Source organism: Natrix helvetica (genome assembly GCF_964273705.1).
Source record: "Natrix helvetica genome assembly, chromosome: 1".
Lineage (NCBI taxonomy): Eukaryota > Metazoa > Chordata > Lepidosauria > Squamata > Natricidae > Natrix > Natrix helvetica.
The window spans coordinates 187,868,657-187,885,045 of record NC_138548.1 but is presented as its reverse complement, the minus strand read 5'-3'; the positions used below and the strand labels follow the sequence as shown (position 1 = coordinate 187,885,045).

Here is a 16,389-nt window from a genome sequence, read left to right as displayed (position 1 = left end):
GGATAGCACAACTTACTGAATCACAAATCACGTGTTAGCCTAGTGTGTTTTGAAGCCCATCTGCTAGCGAGCCTTCAATAGTCTATTTTGCAGTGCGATCTCTCTCTCTCCGATTTCGCTTCCGTGTTACAGTTATGTTGAGACAGGCAACACTGGAAATACAGTGCCCAACCAGCAGAGTTTCACAGCAAGGAAAATGGAGCGGTAAAAAGCCCCCCTCCCCCGAAAGTTTATGCAGTGCCGGCAGCTGTCCCGGGGTCGTGACGGGGCCCTTTCCCCCTGCTCCCGTGGCGGAGCGGGGTCTGCTCAGGCACCCAGCGCCTCCGCCCGGGAAGAGCCGCCTGAGCTCGGGAGCAGAAGCTGCGGGCGTGTTCGGGGACTTGTCCTGTAATCGATTGCCGAGTCAGCTGAGCAGCGCTGCGAAGCCAGACAACGCGCTTCCCAGATCGCTCTCTCCAGCTCAGAGTGTCTGGGTGAGACGTCTGTGATGCCTGTGTGTGTGTGAGAGAGAGTGCGCGAGTGAGCGAGCGTGTGAGTTGCCGGATCGGTTTCTCGGGGTTTGACCAGTTGTCCCAGGCTAACCCTGCTCTCTGAAGATGGAGGAAGTAAAAAACAGGATTACCCTTAGCTACAGATCCACTGCCTTAGTTTCCATAACCAACTGCGGGGCGCAAACACACGATCGCTAAGCCTAGGAAAGAAACAGAGAAAGGAAAAGACTCATTAACAAAACAAACAAACCGGGAGGATGGTGGAATTGTTTCCCTACACGCACTGCTGAGGTAAATCTTTGTTGGGCTATTTCTTCGGCTTGGCTGGTGGCGGATGGAAACAAGAACATTTATCTCTAGAAAGGCTGCCTGCCGGGCTCTGTCTTCAGTGTCGTCGGGGTGCATTGGTGAATAGGTGTGTGTGGTTACGAAGGACAGGGAGGCAGACAAGGTCTGTCACAGAGGACCGCGCAATTATGAAGCATCTCTAACCTCGGGGTCAACAGGACTTGTTGCTTTTTAATTCCAAAATAAATCTTTAGAATAACATAAGGATACGAAAAGGGGAAGTTTGCATTTCTGTTTGGAAAACCATCATTTAATGTTGGTCGATTCCATCTACAGTAAATGAATACGGATTAAAGAATGCCTTTGAAAACCAGAATTCTGATTTCTAGGGGGTTAATCGATTAATTCGTCCCAAGTTTTGATACTGTTGGCTTTTGTTTTAACTTGAGTTCGGCTTGTCAATTGCAGGTAAGAGTCTCTCGTCCACGATACACGCGGATCCCTCCGACAAAATCTCCTCGAAAGATAACACAATATTTCATGGCACGCCACGCGTTCTATTTCAAAAATGCAGAGTTTAAATTAATTGACAGCGCGCGGAAAGAAACATAGACGCCGGTAAAATTAGGAGATCGTTTTATTTTGCCTAGGGCCAAAAATAATTAGTGGCTTGACTTTCTGGATTCTTTCTTCTTCTTCTTAAACTTCGTGATCTTCTCCTTTCAGCCCCCCCCCCCCTTCTTTCTTCTTTCCTCCAAGATTTTCCCCCCTTCCCTCTCGGTTCTTAAGGAACCGGTGGATCAAGTTTTCTCTCGTCTGGTTAATCGCACTGCTGTAGCTTTGGCTGACCTCTCTCTCCCTTTTTTTGTTCTTCATCTTTCCTGAAAGTACGTGCCATTCCCAACAAGCCCATCCTGAAGGGGAGGGGGGGGAGGAGAGAGAAGAAGCTTCCTTCTTCATTTTAATTTTGTTTCCCTTTCGATCCGCTTGCTCCGAATGATCTACCTGTAAGTTTTCTTCATCTTCCCTTGAACCCTGGAGGAGGGAGGGGGGGTGAGAAAAAAAGTGGGACCTAACTTATTTCAAAGGCACCCTGTAGTTCCAGGGTATTGTAATTCCATCTTTCTCTTCGTTCTTGGCTGGGAGGAGGGGTAAAATCTGCCATCAGAATTTGGAAATGGTGAACAAACTTTTTTTAAAACTATAGAACTTTTCTTTCCTCCCCCCCCCCCCTTTTACCTTTCTATCCATCTCATTGGCTGGGATAGTATTTCTCTCCTCCTCCGTGGGCTTTAGGAACTTTTCCCCCTTGTTGCCGTGTATGTTACCTGCTGAAGGTGGAAGATAAGGTAATTTTGGAAAGGCATGAGGGAATTGCTCTTATGCTAAAACATTTAGATCTCAAGTATTATTCTTAAAGCCATGTAAACATCAACACGATGTTTCAGCGTAGCCCGATGAAATCTAAGCATTATACCGAGTATCTTGGGAATTTGATATGTTGTGTGCCAAAGAGAAAGGAACGCAGCAGATAAGTCTTTCTTTCTTAAGGAGGGGGATGAAGTAAAGGGAAGTGGTTTAGGAGACAAGAAATGGAGCTGCCTGTTTTCCAGTAAGTAATGGAGAAATTCCAGGAGCTGGGGCTAAATATACTTGGCAATCAATATAGAAATGGTTCATTGTGAATAATTTAACTGCTTGATGTAATAAGAGTTTTGAAACTAAAGGCAAAAGGGAGCTGGGAAACTAGGAGGGGAAAATGCAGTTCTTTGTGGGGCATGATTTTTTTCCTTTTAAATTTCACTTTGTTGATTATTTACCTTTTTATTTTATTTCATTTGTATTCATATAGTAAATGACTTGAGTGTCATTTAATATGGTTATTTGATTTCTAGAAAGTAATAGCTAGAAAAGTGCTTCAAGAAACTTTTGAGACTGCAGTAATGCATGCAATCTGGAACTACTTTAAAAATTGCTCCAGGGTTAAAAACTTAAGCTAGAATAAACTGGTTCCTGTGCAAAAAAATGTTATATCAGTGTCATGGAAGCACACATTTACCATTTTTTTGTTCAGCATTTTTTGTTCACATCATAGAAGAGCCATAATGGTAAGAAACTTTGTAGCACTGACATTTGACAGTACTTAAAAATCAGTCCAAAAATTCTTGTTTGAGATACTCAGATTCCCTGTTGGATTTATTAACAAATACGCTCCTGCTTTGTGTAGAAGTAACTGTTGATTGTTAAGTCACTGGCAAGCCAGTTAACACATACCTGACCTAAGTAGGATTTATTTAGAAACTGGTTAGTAATTATTTTAGTGTGTGATTCCCCCTCACCTCCTCCACAGGGTTCATTTTTGGAAAAAAGTAAATTAACCTATTCTGATCACTGGGTGCTTTCAGAAAGATTCCAGGCAGAAAGCCTTTTGCTACTCAAACACTGATTTGATTAGCAATGACAAAAAGAAGAATTCACTAAGAAACCTAGATCTTTCAAGAGTTGACAGAGTGAGGCCTTCTTTGACAGTGTACTTTTTATTTTATAGCACTGCACTTTGATTATGGAAGTGGAGGCTATTGATGGATACCTGCCCTGTAAGTATCAGTTTAATTTTCCTGTCATTGTTTGGACTTTTGCCTTATTGGGAGATGAAGATAATTCTTTACTATATTTTATTTTATTTTTATTTGGTCATTTCAGTGGCACTGTATAGATGTCTTGAAAGACAGGTGGTAGGTAGCCTATATGGAACATAATATTTCCCTCTTTGTGTTTCTTTTAAAATAAATAAATAAACCATACACTGTATGCAAGGGAACTGAGTGTGAAATTGAAGGGGTGTGGACATTTCTTTGGCCTTGTCCCAAGACCATAATATTAACCCAGTGTTGTTAATGTTGAGCAAGTCAATAAACAGACCTTTTTGCCATACCTTGTGAGTAGTTGTAACCTACACCCTAGCCTTTAATGAATGGAAGAATCTAATAACCTTGGGAGCAGAATTACCAGAAACAGTTTTGTCCTGGGTGCAAATAACAGTTTTTCTAAATAAAAACTGACACTTTTTAAAAATATAATAGGTGACCATGACCTTTCACCTGAAAGGGAACACTCCAATGTGGCGATTGACCTTACTTCAAGCACACCCAATGGGCAACATACCTCACCAAGTCACCTGACAAGCAGTAAGTTATCTTTTAAAGTGTTTTGCATAATAGATTAATTAATCTTGTCCAGTCTATGAGGTTGGTTTATATACAAAGAACAGAGGGCAGATTGGTTCTTCATACTAATCTACACCTGAATGTGATTGCTAGTCTGAATTACTCCTAAATTACTAATGAGTGTAATAATGGTTAGTTGAACATTACAGAAAAACTTAAACTTGTTGGAAGTTGGGTGAGAAGTTCTTTTGTGATTCATTTATGGCTACAGATTAGTTCCAAGCAAAAGATATTTCAGAGTATTCAGATATTCCAAAAATATATTTGGTGGACTGAATGATTGAAAAACACACATAAAATGTTCTCTGTTACTGTTCCACAAAAATATGAGCTTTTTCAAAATGAATTTTATGTTGTTGGATGCATGCAATACTTTAAATGCTTAAAAAAGAAAATATATATTTCTCCTGGCTATAGACACTTATTTATCAGATAGCTGTGGATTGCTTCATTATTGTTTGAAATGTTATATATTCATCTGTTCTGGTTTATACAACTGCCTAATTTTCTTAGCAACATATTTTATGTGGATTTCTCCATGTTTTGTTATTTAACACTTGATCATCCTAATTACTTCAAGGTACTTTAAAAAAAATTATATGTTTTATTGGTTTGGGACTGTAAGTAAATAGTTATATATTATTCCAGATTAAACTCTGCTTCAAATAGAAATGTGCGGTAATAAAATATGATCGTTCTATCATCTCTTTCTGAGAGGGAGCTGTTGCACTCAGTCATTTTTTTCTGTCCTTCAGCAAATTATGAGTCAAAAAATATTTTATGAGTGTGTGAATTGCAAGTTTATTAAAAAGCACTCAGTTATTTACTTGTTGCTAATGATATGTTATTAATGTCCTGGACTAAATTGTATGGATTAGTCTCATGAGGAATATAAATAACATTTAAACTGAGGAATAGAAGTTTAGATATCATTTATGTTTCTTATGAAACTAGGAAGAGTGGATATTAAATATTTGTAAAATATAATAAAATATATAAATAAGTTGATGTAAGAGATACGAGATTTGATATATATATTCCAATTAATCTACTACAATATGTATTTTTGTGGCCAAAACTGAAATCTGAATAGGTAATAATAAAAACTTTGGTCATTTAGTCTTATCTTGTTGCACCTCCAGGATTTAATTCTTTCAAATAAATAATAGAACAATTTGCACTGAGGCGCCTTTGAAAAGATCAATTGAGAACTATATCCCTTAAATGATCTTGGTTATTTGTATCCCATTAAAACAAGAAGGAAGCCCCATAATAGGCAACTGACTTGGATTTTTATTTGCTGTAAATATTGTGTGTACCAGACAGCAGAAAGGGAAAAAAACTGCTTTTGAAACAAACCATTTGCACCCAACTGTATTAAAATTACATGCTTTGGAGAGATAGTTTTTTCCCTCATATTTATTAGCCTGTGGCAATTCCAAGTGAGTAAGACTTGGCTATACTATGCTTGTTTTTATGTTTCCTTCCAAAAGGTTGCAGGTTAAAAAAATTTGGCGCATATTTCATAGATGTCAGCTTCATCTTTTCATTACTGCATCTATAATTACTTATACATAGATTATAGATGAAGCCAAGTTTTCTTCTTTTTAATGAGGATGCTACCTGGTACATTAGATTGGCTCATATAATGTATTACATACACTTTAGTGAAAAATGCTGTGCCTTCAATTATTAATTTGAGTACCTTATTGACAAGCTTGTAATTGAACATTGATGGGAAATATAAATAAGAAACAGGACTTCTCTCTAATTTTGTTTCAGTATCAAATGATAATGCAGCCTCTCATGGAACAAAAAAAAATCATTCATTATACATATTGAAATTGCAATAAATGAGTTGTATGAGCTTTTGCTACAGTAGTTAGGAAAACTCTGGACCATAGTTGGTTGAACAATTGTGATCAACTAACTGATCAATAAATTGATCAATAAACTCAAAGATACTGATGATACAAAGGATTGGGAACACTTCTTATTTTTGGTGGGGTCCAGGTAGTTTGAGATTTTATTCTGCTCTTGCCTGTGACTGTCTCAAGTAGCTGCACTATCTGCCTCTAAAGCTGAGTTGGCTTTGCCCTAGTCTGATCAAACAGAAATGATTACTGAGAGTTTTCACCTGTAGCTCGGTCTGAGGAAGTAACTGTAGTTAAAGAGTTGTAAGAGATGTTCATAACACACTGGCATGTGTAGCTCTTGATATTTACATATCTAGATTCTGTTTCATGTTCAAAACATTTCTAGAAAGCTGAAATCAGCCTGTTGGAGATGCAGGGGTTTGGGAAGGTTTGCCTTTGAAATGATTCAAAACAAAATGTTTTGCAAACCCCTGTAATTTAGTCGTCTCAGTCATTTCAGCACAGAGAAAAAATACAGCACTGGAGAAAATGTAACACTCTCTGATTTCCTAGTATGTGTTAAGAATCTTTGTATCATTTTACAGACAACATACAGTAGATACTATATATCTTAAACAGTGGTGGAGCCTTCTTTCCTTCCTCTTTTATCACTTCTGGTATCGAACGAGATGCAAAGTTCTGGTTCTTACTCTTCTGGCAGCCTCAACCATTGTTAATTGATATTGCTTTGTGTCTTTGATGTTGTCTCTATCTTCTTTTGGATCTGCCTTGCGTTCTTCCTCGTAGTGGAATGCTATGTGGTAAATAACAGTCTAGATTTGCACAAATGTTTCAAATAATGTTCTTAGCTGGGGCCCATCAGTTCATGCTCTTTGCTTTGCTCTGTTGTTGGATGTATCTGTTCCTTTGGTTTTTATGTATATGTTTCTTCACTTTCACAGAAATGATTGGCTTATACAGTATCTTGGCTTTTTTATCCTTACGCATAAAGAAAAAAAATAGATTTGGAACACTAATCTTTCTATGTGTGCTTTCTATGTATTTTTACATAGAAGAACATGTGGGCTTGAAGTGATGCACTTCATGTATGAACTCTTCATGGGGATTTGTATTAATATGATCAAATCACATTTGTAATATGTTGGAAAGGTTTTGCTATGCTGTCAGTGGACTGTGGCTCCGTTCAAGTCTAAACTGTTGCCTGATTCATTTGCTTAACTCAGCCTTCTGAAATATGGTGACTCTTAGCTGTATAGCTCTTCAAATCCCATAATGCTTCTGTAATGCTGGGAATTAGGGAAGTTGATGTCCAACACATCTGAAAAGCATTAAATTGGGTAACACAGGGTTAACTGCATGAAAATATAAGGTATTATTGCTTTAGGTCTGCTTTGATTTAATAAAGCATTTTTCCAATCAATTGTCTGGCTTTCTGATTTGCATATCTAAAAAATGTCCAACTAATAACATGAAGTATTGACAACTTATATTAATTATTATCTGCTGTTAGCAAGGTTTACTTATACATTTCTTTCACATTCATGTTTCTTCTATATTCTACATTCACTGCATAGTGAATGAAGATTATATTAACAGTTTGGATTATTTTAACTGAGGCACATTTTTCCTAAAATGTACAATAAGGGCTTTTTGATTTTAATTGCTGCTTAATTGGTTCCCATCCTGGCGCTCTCATTGAAAAATGATCCCATTATTGGGAAAGATGGAAGACAAAAAGAAAAGGGGAAGGCAGAGAATGAGGTGGCTAGATAGTGTTACTGACAAAATGAACATGAATTTGGGAAAACTCCGGGAGACAGTGGAGGACAGGCTGTCTTGGCCTGGTATGTTCCATAGGATCACAAAGACTTGACACATCTTAGCAACTGAACAATAACATTCTGGTGCCCCATTCATATTGAAATATCCATTATATGCAGGTAGTCCTTGACATACAGCAGTTCATTTAGTGACCATTTGAAGTTACAAAAGCACTGAAAAAAGTGATTTATGACCATTTTTCACACATATTATTCTTGCAGTATCTCCATGATCATATAATCAAAATTTGGATGTTGTACAGGGGTTATTTAATTTAATTTTAATTATGCATATTATTGTTTGGATGGGTTTTTAAAATTTATACCTGTACACCGCCCCGAGTCCCTCTGGGGAGAGGGGGCGGTCTAGAAATCTAATTAATATTAATGTTTGACACCTGACATGTATTTATAAAGATTGCAGTGTCCCAGAGTCATGCAATCATCTTTTGTGACCTTCCCACAAGCAGAATCAATGGGAAAGACAAACTCACTTAACAACCATGTTACTTATCAACTGCAGTGACTCACTTAACAACTGTGGTAAGAAAGATCATAAAATGGGGCAAAATTCACTTAACAAATGTCTCACTTAGCAACAGAAATTTTGGGCTCAAGAGTTTGAGGACTACCTATACGCAAAGATTTTGTGATTTCTTTGTAAGTGTTGCACTTTGGTTCATTAAGCTATTGCATACAAATTATTGTACAACGGTGTTGTCATTTTTCCACCTTTTCCAGAGAGTGATGAAGAAAAACTTTGGATTTACTTTAAAGTATAACAAGAGTGCTTGCAACTTTAAGGTATCTTTGGAATTAATCTAACAAGCTGAAACTGCAAACAGGCATCAGTCTCCCATGCCATGCATGGCAAAAATCTTCCCTCTCAAAAGCAGGCTTAGGGCTGAAGATGTTCAACTGGTTAAGAGATTCTGTCATTCAGGAAGGAAAACCATGTGTAATTCTGAAAAATGGAACTGATAAAAGCCATATCTACCCCCCACTACCAAAGTGCTACTATCCTTACCTTCAATAAAAGACATAAATATTGAACAAGTAAATACCTGGTATTTCTAATTTATTCTGAGGTTGTTGTGTCTTTCACAAGATATTAGGTTGATTTCTGCATCAATCAGACTACTGGATTTACTATCCCAAATCCCAACTATAATTCCTTCATCTGCTGCTGCTATTTCCTTGAGTCTAGCACTATGGGGTACCAGGAAGCGGGGGGGGGGGCACAAAAATGAAGCTTCTTCCATGACCATTCTTTTATTGTAAGCTTGCTAGCATAGTCAACTTAGTAGGAAATCTTTTTTTTCTGTGAAAAAGAGAATGCACTACAACTATTTATTACAGGGCGCTTGTAATAAGCTGTCATGATTTAAGTGCTTAGGGTCTGTGCTAGGATTGAGGAGACCCCTGATAAAGTCTATCCTTAGCCAAGAAAGTTCACTAGGTGACTTTGGGTGAGAAATGATTTTGCAACCTATCTTACAGGGTTGTTTGTAAAAACTAAAGAGAATTTAAATTATGCTATCTCAAATCACTTGAGGAAGATGGGGTAGAACTCTAAACAAAAATAACTCAGTTTCCAATGAAAGTGATATGACAGGCAAAGTATCATCAGTGGGTTCTCCATTTTAGTTAATGTACTTCATCAGCAAATTTTGCTTCACATAGCATTGGGACACAGCAACAGTCATAAATATGAGCCAGTTGCCAAGTATCTGAATTTTTATCATATGGGGATGCTGCAAAGGTTGTATCTGTGAAAAATGGTCATCAGTTTGTCTTGGAACAATCTGTAAATGAACTGTTGTAAATTGAGGACTAATCTGCAATGACTGACAAGCTGCAATTTGAAATTGTTTCAGTCTAGTGGCTGGATCTGGTCATCACTTGCCACTTTTCATAAAATCGCCCTTGTATGCCTCCCTTTTCAAACTAACAAATTGTATTAAAAGGCTTATGCTACAGCTAATTTCATCAATGCAATGAAATGACTAGAATAATGTAGAATTTGAACTGGGATCAGGTGTAAGGGGAGCAGGGAAGACAACAATACAATTTGTTAGTCTGAAAAAGTTTTATGAGGCTCCTTGTGACTCTGGAAACTTATTAGGAAAGGATAACAAACAGAGTCCCACTTTTTTAAAAAACACAAAATATGTTAAAAGGAGAGATACAAAGATTATGTTGTCATTTGTTTTGGAAAAAATACTATTGATATGGTTGGGATGGAGGGTGGACACACATAGAGACATACAATTTATATACACATTCATATTATATGTTTTATTTTATCACATACTGTACACACTTATATTTCTGCAGTGCTTGCTTGCTTTCTTATCCTACAAAATAAAAAAAATGACTACAGTTGCTGAAATTGCATTCTGTCTAGTTTTGGATAAAAGCTGGAGGGTTTATCTCTGCCCCAGGGATAACTAGATGTGTAGGGTACCATGGATTGGTCAGGAGCAGCTCTGGTCTATTCTCCTCTGGACAGGTTGCTTTGCCCTATTGGCTCACCGAGCTCAAAAAAATGTTTCTTGCTTTGATCTGGGATATTCAGTAATAGGAACTGTCTGTTCTCCCCCAGAGTTTTGTAGGGAAAAAATACTGTGCTGTACCCACTTGTAAAAAAGAGAATTTACCGATTGAAAAGTTAAGACATTACTGCTTGATAAATAAATGTGTTATTCTGATTTATTCTGCCGAGCCACCATTTGCCTTCAACTGGTAGTTTCATGACTGAAAATTTGTTCTGGGCAAATAAATAAGGACTTCAGGACAAACCCAGTCGTTCCCAAAATTAATAGTTTTTAGAAATGCTGGCTTAGATTCATCATAAACTTAAGTATCTATGATTGTTGTAAGTTTTTGTTAGATTTGTCTAGGCAATTTAAATTCCTCAAGTTAGACAATGGAAGATTGGAATTGGTAACAGTGATACTCCAATTCCCATAAGAGAGATTTTTTTTCATCTCTCTCCCATCTCTCTTTTTTCCTCCCCAAACTTTTGGTGGAATTTTACCAAAATATTCAAAAATCTGAACTGCTCTGTATGTTTCTTGCATGTATATCTAGAGAGCACATACAGTATAGTCTGTTCCTTAGTGGCATGTTATGTTTTTCTTGGTACAAAAAGTACAACATGTGGATTTAGCTGTTCTTTACTATAGTTTGTGGTCTGTCTGAGCAAGATTTCCAACATTTCATCTATGTTTGCCAATTTGTCTGATAATAGTGATTAAGATGCTGGTAGTGAAAGTAAATTTATTGGACTTAATTATTGTCCCTACTCCTCAGCCTTTTACATTGGGGTCCTCAAGAAAAGCTTCTCCATGATGAACACACAGTTATATGCAGTTGCTTTCCTTGGAGTATTAATGTACCAGACATGACTCATCTGTTGGCATATGATATGATTCCACTTAATTTGCATACTGTAATTGTATAGCAATGCAGCAAAACTTGTTTGAGACTATTTCTTCCCTCACACCATAAGTTTGTCAAATTTCATTACTGGGTGTAATGCTTGTTAAATACAGCTTACTAGTAATAGATGTGAAATTATACAGTGTGTAGTATATGTACACAAATGTATACACATACATAAATATGCTTACTCCTTTCTAAATATTAAGATAGGCAACTAGCAGGCTGCATATGGTTCCTATTATGTCCTTCTGTAACATTTGAATCATTTCAGTTTTACTACTGAAAATCACAAGTTGCTGGCAAACTACCATTTAATGGGACTCTGCCAAAAAGGTATGTCCTGTCCATTCTAATGTATAATTGTACATGTTTTTAGGTGTTCTGTGTAATATTTTTATTATACTGATATTCATATTGTGGTATTTTATTATACTATTAAGTCTTATTATTGTGTTAAGTTTTCATTATTACAAATAAATACTGCAAAGAAAAGAAGTTTGTTAGCACTACATTGGTTGTATTGCTTGACTATTAATTAATGTATTATATGTTGCTATTTTGTCCAAAGCAAAGCACAATTAATAAACATAATATAAAAAACAGCAAACTATATTAGCAAAATGAAAGCAATATGAATTTGAATCATTTTAGAAAAGATTGTAATAGAATTCCCACATATTACTCTCTGGTGGCAAGAGGCATTTAATTACTAATTTTGATTTAATATTTTTGAGGAAATTGGGGGGAGAAAAAACCTCAGCAAAGTTTTGATAATTGATTCTAGAGTGGCTTCATTTCTCCCAAGATTTATAAAGTGAAGCAACATAAATGAATGCATTTTTTTCTTGTCAGTTGCCAGGTTTACTGTAGCAAAGCACCAAGTAACAATAGTACACAATTATTTGGATTAATAATATTTAAACGTGCATTGGATTAAGAATTAATGCAATGGCGAAGAATCTTGCATTTAAAGATTAGCTTATTCAAATTTCCCTCCATTCTTAAAATATACAGTATTAACAAACTAATTGCTAATAAATTACATCTGTACAACTATGTTCTGGAACAGAAATATTGTATATGGATTTAATTTTTTGATCTTGCATCACCTGTCTTTATGTTATTTTGCTGGCATGTGATTTTTGCTTTTTGAGTACATTAGCCATTTTTTATGTTTAGAAAACAAGCAAACAAAAAATCTTATACTTTCTGATGGTACATTTTTTGAGAGAGATCTGATAATGCAAATATTCAAGTTCAATGAATGCAGTTTACATAATCTTCATTCGTTTTGTGAGTAAAAGTACAGATTTTGAGTCAGACAAATCATTCAGTAAACCATTCTGTAAAGTGATGAAGCTTGAGCTGCTTGTTTCATAATTGCACTTGAAGGAAAAGCTTTATTGTACAATTTAGTGCTGTCATACATTTTGTTCTATTTATTGTGATTTTTAGGCAACTATTTTCATTTCTGAATAAGAATTAAGCAAACACCATTTGACTTACTTTGCAATAAGCATACATAGAATTGTGTGATTACTTTTCTTTTTACTTTTATTCATGAATGTTTAACTATAGTCATTAAATTAATTACTGGGCTGGGATTTTACAACACAATAAGGCAAAAACAATCTGTTGTCCATTATTTAGTCCTGGATCTAAGTGAACTATTATGGCAAGGTCAGTAAGATATGTCCTCATGAATAGGACTGTTTTGTTATAAATAAAATTGTTCTGTTATATCAACTGATATTGTTGTGCTGTCTTGCAAACAACTAGGAATGTAACAGAAAAAAAATATTAAGATGACTACCATTTGAAAATTCTGTTGAAGCTGCTAATACTAGTAGTTCTCAAGGTACGAATGTAATTGAGCCTGCCAATTATATTCATAATCCGAGGATTCGTAGGAGTGAATCACATCACTTGACCGTGATCACTCCCTCTTTTCACCTACGCATTCACTAATCGAATGTCCAGGTTGTTAACTGGGTGTGGAAGGCCAATGTTGGGCCTAGTGATGGAAAAGGCCACTTGCATCAGAGCACCCACAGCCTCCCCCAACCCATAGATACCTCATTCAATTGCTTCCCCCCCTATCCTGCCATGCCAGATAGTCTTACCTTTCGAAGATCTAGCGAGCTGTCTCCTCTCCAATCTCACTGTTTCTTTGCCTGCTCCTGGTGAGAGTAGAGGAAGAGCAGAATGAGCGTGCTCCCTGCTAGGCTTCTCTGACTGGAGCAGCAGGCAGCCTCAGTGAGTCTCCTCCAAAGGCTTCAAGGCTTGGCCTGGAAAAGCATTTGCACACCAAAGTGAGGCTTTGGGGCAGTGAACTCACATTGTTTCAAGCCTCTTGTTGGTGTGCAAAGACTTTTCCCCAGGAGACTGGAACCTTTTGGGTGTCCTGATCTCGCAGGACTTCAGGCACCCATTCTCAGTAAAAGTGGATGGATGCCTGAAGCTGGGTGACACCATGGCCCCAGAAGCTCCCAGTCTCTATCCAGTCTCTGTCCTGGTGAAAAGCGTTTGAGCATAACTTAAAATGATCACTAAGTGAACTGTTGGAACTTGGGCATTACCTATAGTGGGGAAAGTGATCTTATAAAGAGCTTTTTTCTCTGAATGTTGAGTTTTTCAAGACATTGTCATGTTGTTAGGAACAGTAATCATCAACCTGCCAACACACCATCTCTCATTGCCACCCTGCTGAATATACTGTATTATTTACAGGTGACTGGATTTTATCAACCAAGCCCTTTTGTCCCCTTCACATTGAGGTGGTTTCAAAGCTGCCTTCTTAAAGTAGCTTCAGTGGTCACAACTTTTGTCATGTCCCCTAACACTGGAAATCTATCATTATAAAGAGTCTGTAAGTTTAATTTGTAAATCTGTTTGTAAATCATGGGATTGATTTGGAAAATATGCTTCCAAATCAAATCAGCAGCATTGCATCATGCAGTCCAGAGGCTGAAATTAGCAGAAGCAGAAGAACATTATAGATAGATACGTAGGTAGGTAGGTAGGTAGATAGATAGGTAGGTAGATAGATAGATAGATAGATAGATAGATGATAGATAGATAGATAGATAGATGATAGATACCCTGTTTCCCCAAAAATAAGACAGGATCTTATTTTCTTTTGACCCCCAAAATAAGTACTTGGCCTTACCTTCGTGGAGGTCTTATTATTTTTTATTTATTTATTTATTTTAACAAAGTTTTATTGGTTTTTTGGTGTTTTACAAAAGGAAAAGGTATGGGGAAAGTTACAAATTGTGGCAGCCGCAAACTGTGGTAGGCATACCCCCCCTCCAGACTCATGGTGTACATTTGCATAGCATTCAAATATTATATAATAACATATAGTCAGTGTGGTAGATTCATTAGTAATTTCAATCAATTTATGTCATGTGGATTTTCTTACTTATTTGTGTGATCTGAGCTTTCTTGATGTCGCCCCATCTCCCCCTGTTGGCAGTGCTCTGGCCCCTCCCGTGTCTTGTGCATCTACTGGGATGTCTTCTGGTTTTTCTAGGAGTAATTTATTTTTTTCCATAAAGGCATGCGCCTCTATGGGTGTATTAATTCTGACCCTTGTCTCCAGGGAGGTCTTATTATTTTTGAGATGCAGGAGGAGGCAAGTGTGGTCACCTCATGGCTGCTGCTGTGTTGCAATATTTTTGGGAAGGGCTTATTTTAGCACATTCGCTCAAAAGCCCGATTGGACTTATTATCTGGGGAGGTCTTATTTTGGGGGAAACAAGATAGATAATAGATATAGAGATGATAGAGATAGAGTTGATTGGATCTATATGTATTATTTAACTCCTAGATATTGGAATTCCAACTCTCTAACTCATGAATAGAAGAAAAAATAAAATAAAATAAAATAATTCTTTATTGGCCAAGTGTGAATGTACACACAAGGAATTTGTCTTTGATGCATATGCTCTCAATGTACATAAAAAGAGAAAAATACATTTTTACATACAAAAACCATAAGATACAACACTTAGTGATAGTCATAGGTTACTAAATAAGCAATCAAATCATACTTGGAAACAAATAAAACAATATAAATAGTAGAGATACAAGCAATAAGGGTATAGTCATAAGTGGAAGGAGATAGGTAATAGGAAGGATGAGAAGAATAATAGTAATACAGTCTTAGCAAATAGTTTGACAGTATTGTGGAAATTAGTTGTTTAGCAGAGTGATGGCATTTGGGGAAAAAACTGTCCTTGTGCCCATTTGTTATCGTGTGCCCTATAGGGTCATTTTAAGGATAGAAGTTGAAACAATTTATGTCCAGGGTGTGAGGGGTCTGTAAATATTTTCACAGTCCTCTTTTTGACTTGTGAAGTATATAGGTCCTCAATGGAAGGCAGATTGGTAGCAATTGTTTTTTCTGCAGTTCTAATTATCTGTTGAAATCTGTGTCTTCAACAGATAATTGAATGAAATAACATTTTATTGGATGATAAAATGATAAACCAATTGGAACAAAATATCCATACTTTTGCAAAATCAGCATTTTCCCTTTAAAAAATAATAATAAGAAGCCATTTGAATTGCTCTTTATATTTTTAACTTGGTTTTAGATACAAATAATGGTTTGATGTGATAAAACATAATTAAAGATAGAGTGCTGTGATAACACTTATAAAAATATGTTCTGAATTATTTAGACTGGCTGGTTGTATTGTCTGAACAATGGTGCCAATTCCAGTTGAAATTAATGGAAAACTTTGTACTTGGCATCTCTGTGGCACTAAGAGCCAGTACTACAGGATGAAAATTGTTCATTTGTAAGACAAAGTACACTAGAGTAGGAGCAATCCTATTTATGTGCCGTTCTTCCCTAACCCTTGCTGTCTTCCTAAAATCTTTAGCCATTATCTTAATGTAACTGTTTTCAAGCTATATGTTTCAGCTTTTATCTATAATAGCATATGTTTTAAAGTGTTGCTGTAATGCAGTTGAGGCCAAAGAAATAGAATATTGAGCCATTTCCTGACAGATAACAATCTATGTTTTTTTTTTTTGTATTTATTTCACTCAAGGATGCTTAACATGTTCAGAGAGGGTTATAATTATAATCCCAAGATTGATGTTTTTGGCAAGAGTGTAAATTTTGTCCGGTAGTAATCCATTAAGAAATCAATAATCATCTCATACTGAAATACAGTTTGTTTTCCAGTTACATTTAGGTTTTTTAAAATTTATATTTTATTTTATT

General features: G+C 36.4%; 1 protein-coding gene across 6 annotated transcripts in view; it reads left to right on the top strand.

The window, feature by feature from the left end:
- Positions 1-596: 596 nt before the first annotated feature.
- Positions 597-16,389, top strand: part of IKZF2 (IKAROS family zinc finger 2) — a 139,423-nt gene continuing 123,630 nt past the window's right edge. For 4 of the 6 annotated variants that reach the window (XM_081932351.1, XM_081932349.1, XM_081932350.1 and 1 more), the window contains exons 1-3: positions 597-782; positions 3,328-3,376; positions 3,863-3,967. In XM_081932351.1, coding sequence (XP_081788477.1) covers positions 3,343-3,376; positions 3,863-3,967 — 139 coding nt within the window. In that variant the 5' untranslated portion in view covers positions 597-782; positions 3,328-3,342. Of the gene's footprint in view, positions 783-1,284; positions 1,398-1,669; positions 1,787-3,327; positions 3,377-3,862; positions 3,968-16,389 lie in introns of those variants that run through there. The other 2 variants (XM_081932348.1, XM_081932347.1) reach the window with 2 other exon arrangements.